We start from the raw sequence: 1,357 nt of genomic DNA, 5'->3' as shown, positions 1-1,357 counted from the left end.
AGGGTGGCTATGTTGTCAGCTTTGCCCCGGATTGCTGACGTGGCAGCTTCACCGCTTGGGACGATTGTAATCCCTGATTTGACGTGTTAGACTTCTCGCACAGTATCTTTTGCGAGGTCTAGTTGCGTGATAATAGCTGCTTTAATTGCGAAGGGTTAGTAGTTACGCGCTAGGTGGTCCGGAGGAAGTCTAATAAAAAGCCTATTGTCTTTTTCTTTTAAGTCCTGTGCCTTTAGGGTCTTGTGCGCTGTCGCCTTGTGTTTAGGGCGTGACGTTTCCTTGGGAGCTCCCTGCGTAACGGCTTCCGCATAGCTCCGGGGTTAGCATGTTGGTTTAGGAGTTTCCTCTATGTTGCCTGTTAGGTGTCGCTTAATGGTGTTGAGAAGGTCCTTAGTTAGTGCCTGGGTAAGTTCTGCTTGGTGGCCGGTAGGGAAACGGGCTAGTTGCTGGTCTAGGGTTTTGGCGAAAGCTTTGAGGACTTCGTCCCTTGCTTTTGTCTTAAGCTTCTCTTCCTGGATGAGGGTTCGAAGTGATGAGGATAGGGGCCCGTTGTCTTGATCAAGGTCCTAAGCGAGTGGGAGGGGGGTAGTCTTGATTTGCTTTGTCTTAGCGGTGTGCCGTCTGATATTACCATTGGCTGCGGTGTTCGTCTCTGGGGTTGTCGGGCTCCTAAGAATAGAGGTTAGCGGGGTGTTTGGGGTCGTGGCCTCCGCCAGCGACGGGTTTGATGGATCTGGTGCCATCGGGGGACCCAAAGAGGGCGTTTTGGGGGAGGAGATAGTAGTTTTGGGTGGGATTCTTAGCGTATTTGCTTGGAGTACACCTGGCCGGACGGAGAGGTGTGGGGGTTTACCTTAATTGATTGATTGATTAATTGATTGCTATTTAACGTCCGGCGGGTCCACGCGCGGTTCGACTATGTACTTGCCACCGTGTGCCCTATAGCCTCCCTAGGGGTATAGGACGTGCCACGCTGCCTACGGCTTACGCTGTTAGGGTGGCATATCGCGGACGAAGCGTCTCTGTAGGCTCTTTTCGTAGTGAGTTTTCCTCTAACTCCTGCTCGTGTGTCTTCTTTGCTAGGGTGCTGGGCCTTTAAGGCTAGAAAGGGAGAAAGAAATAAATGTAAAGACAGGAAAGAAGAGAAAAAAGGTAGAAGGACGGGTCTTTTCGTTAAATCCCCGCTAAAGGGGGTTCTGGGAGTGTGCCTGTCTTCCTAGGATAGATGTCCGTAAAGAAGCGGGATTCCTCTGCGAACTTTGCGAAGAGAGTTGCTCCTCTTGGGGTGCTGAGGGTTATAGGGATAATGTTGCCGGGTTTTCCTTAGAGACATTTTGTTCGTTTCCGTGCAAGCCTG

General features: G+C 51.1%; 1 protein-coding gene across 1 annotated transcript; it reads right to left on the bottom strand.

The window, feature by feature from the left end:
- Positions 1-116: 116 nt before the first annotated feature.
- K452DRAFT_293479 (uncharacterized protein) lies at positions 117-843 on the bottom strand. Its single transcript, XM_033541581.1, has one exon. The coding sequence runs from the start codon at positions 741-743 to the stop codon at positions 567-569; it is 177 nt and encodes a 58-aa protein (XP_033390790.1). The 5' UTR covers positions 744-843; the 3' UTR covers positions 117-566.
- Positions 844-1,357: the final 514 nt, after the last annotated feature.

The sequence above is a fragment of the Aplosporella prunicola genome (genome assembly GCF_010093885.1).
Source record: "Aplosporella prunicola CBS 121167 unplaced genomic scaffold K452scaffold_285, whole genome shotgun sequence".
Lineage (NCBI taxonomy): Eukaryota > Fungi > Ascomycota > Dothideomycetes > Botryosphaeriales > Aplosporellaceae > Aplosporella > Aplosporella prunicola.
Note: the sequence above shows the minus strand (reverse complement) of the source record. Positions and strands in the feature narration are given on the sequence as shown.

Coding starts and splice junctions, on each gene's coding strand:
- K452DRAFT_293479 (XM_033541581.1), bottom strand. CDS start 743: ATGGCACCAGATCCATCAAACCCGTCGCTGGCGGAGGCCACGACCCCA.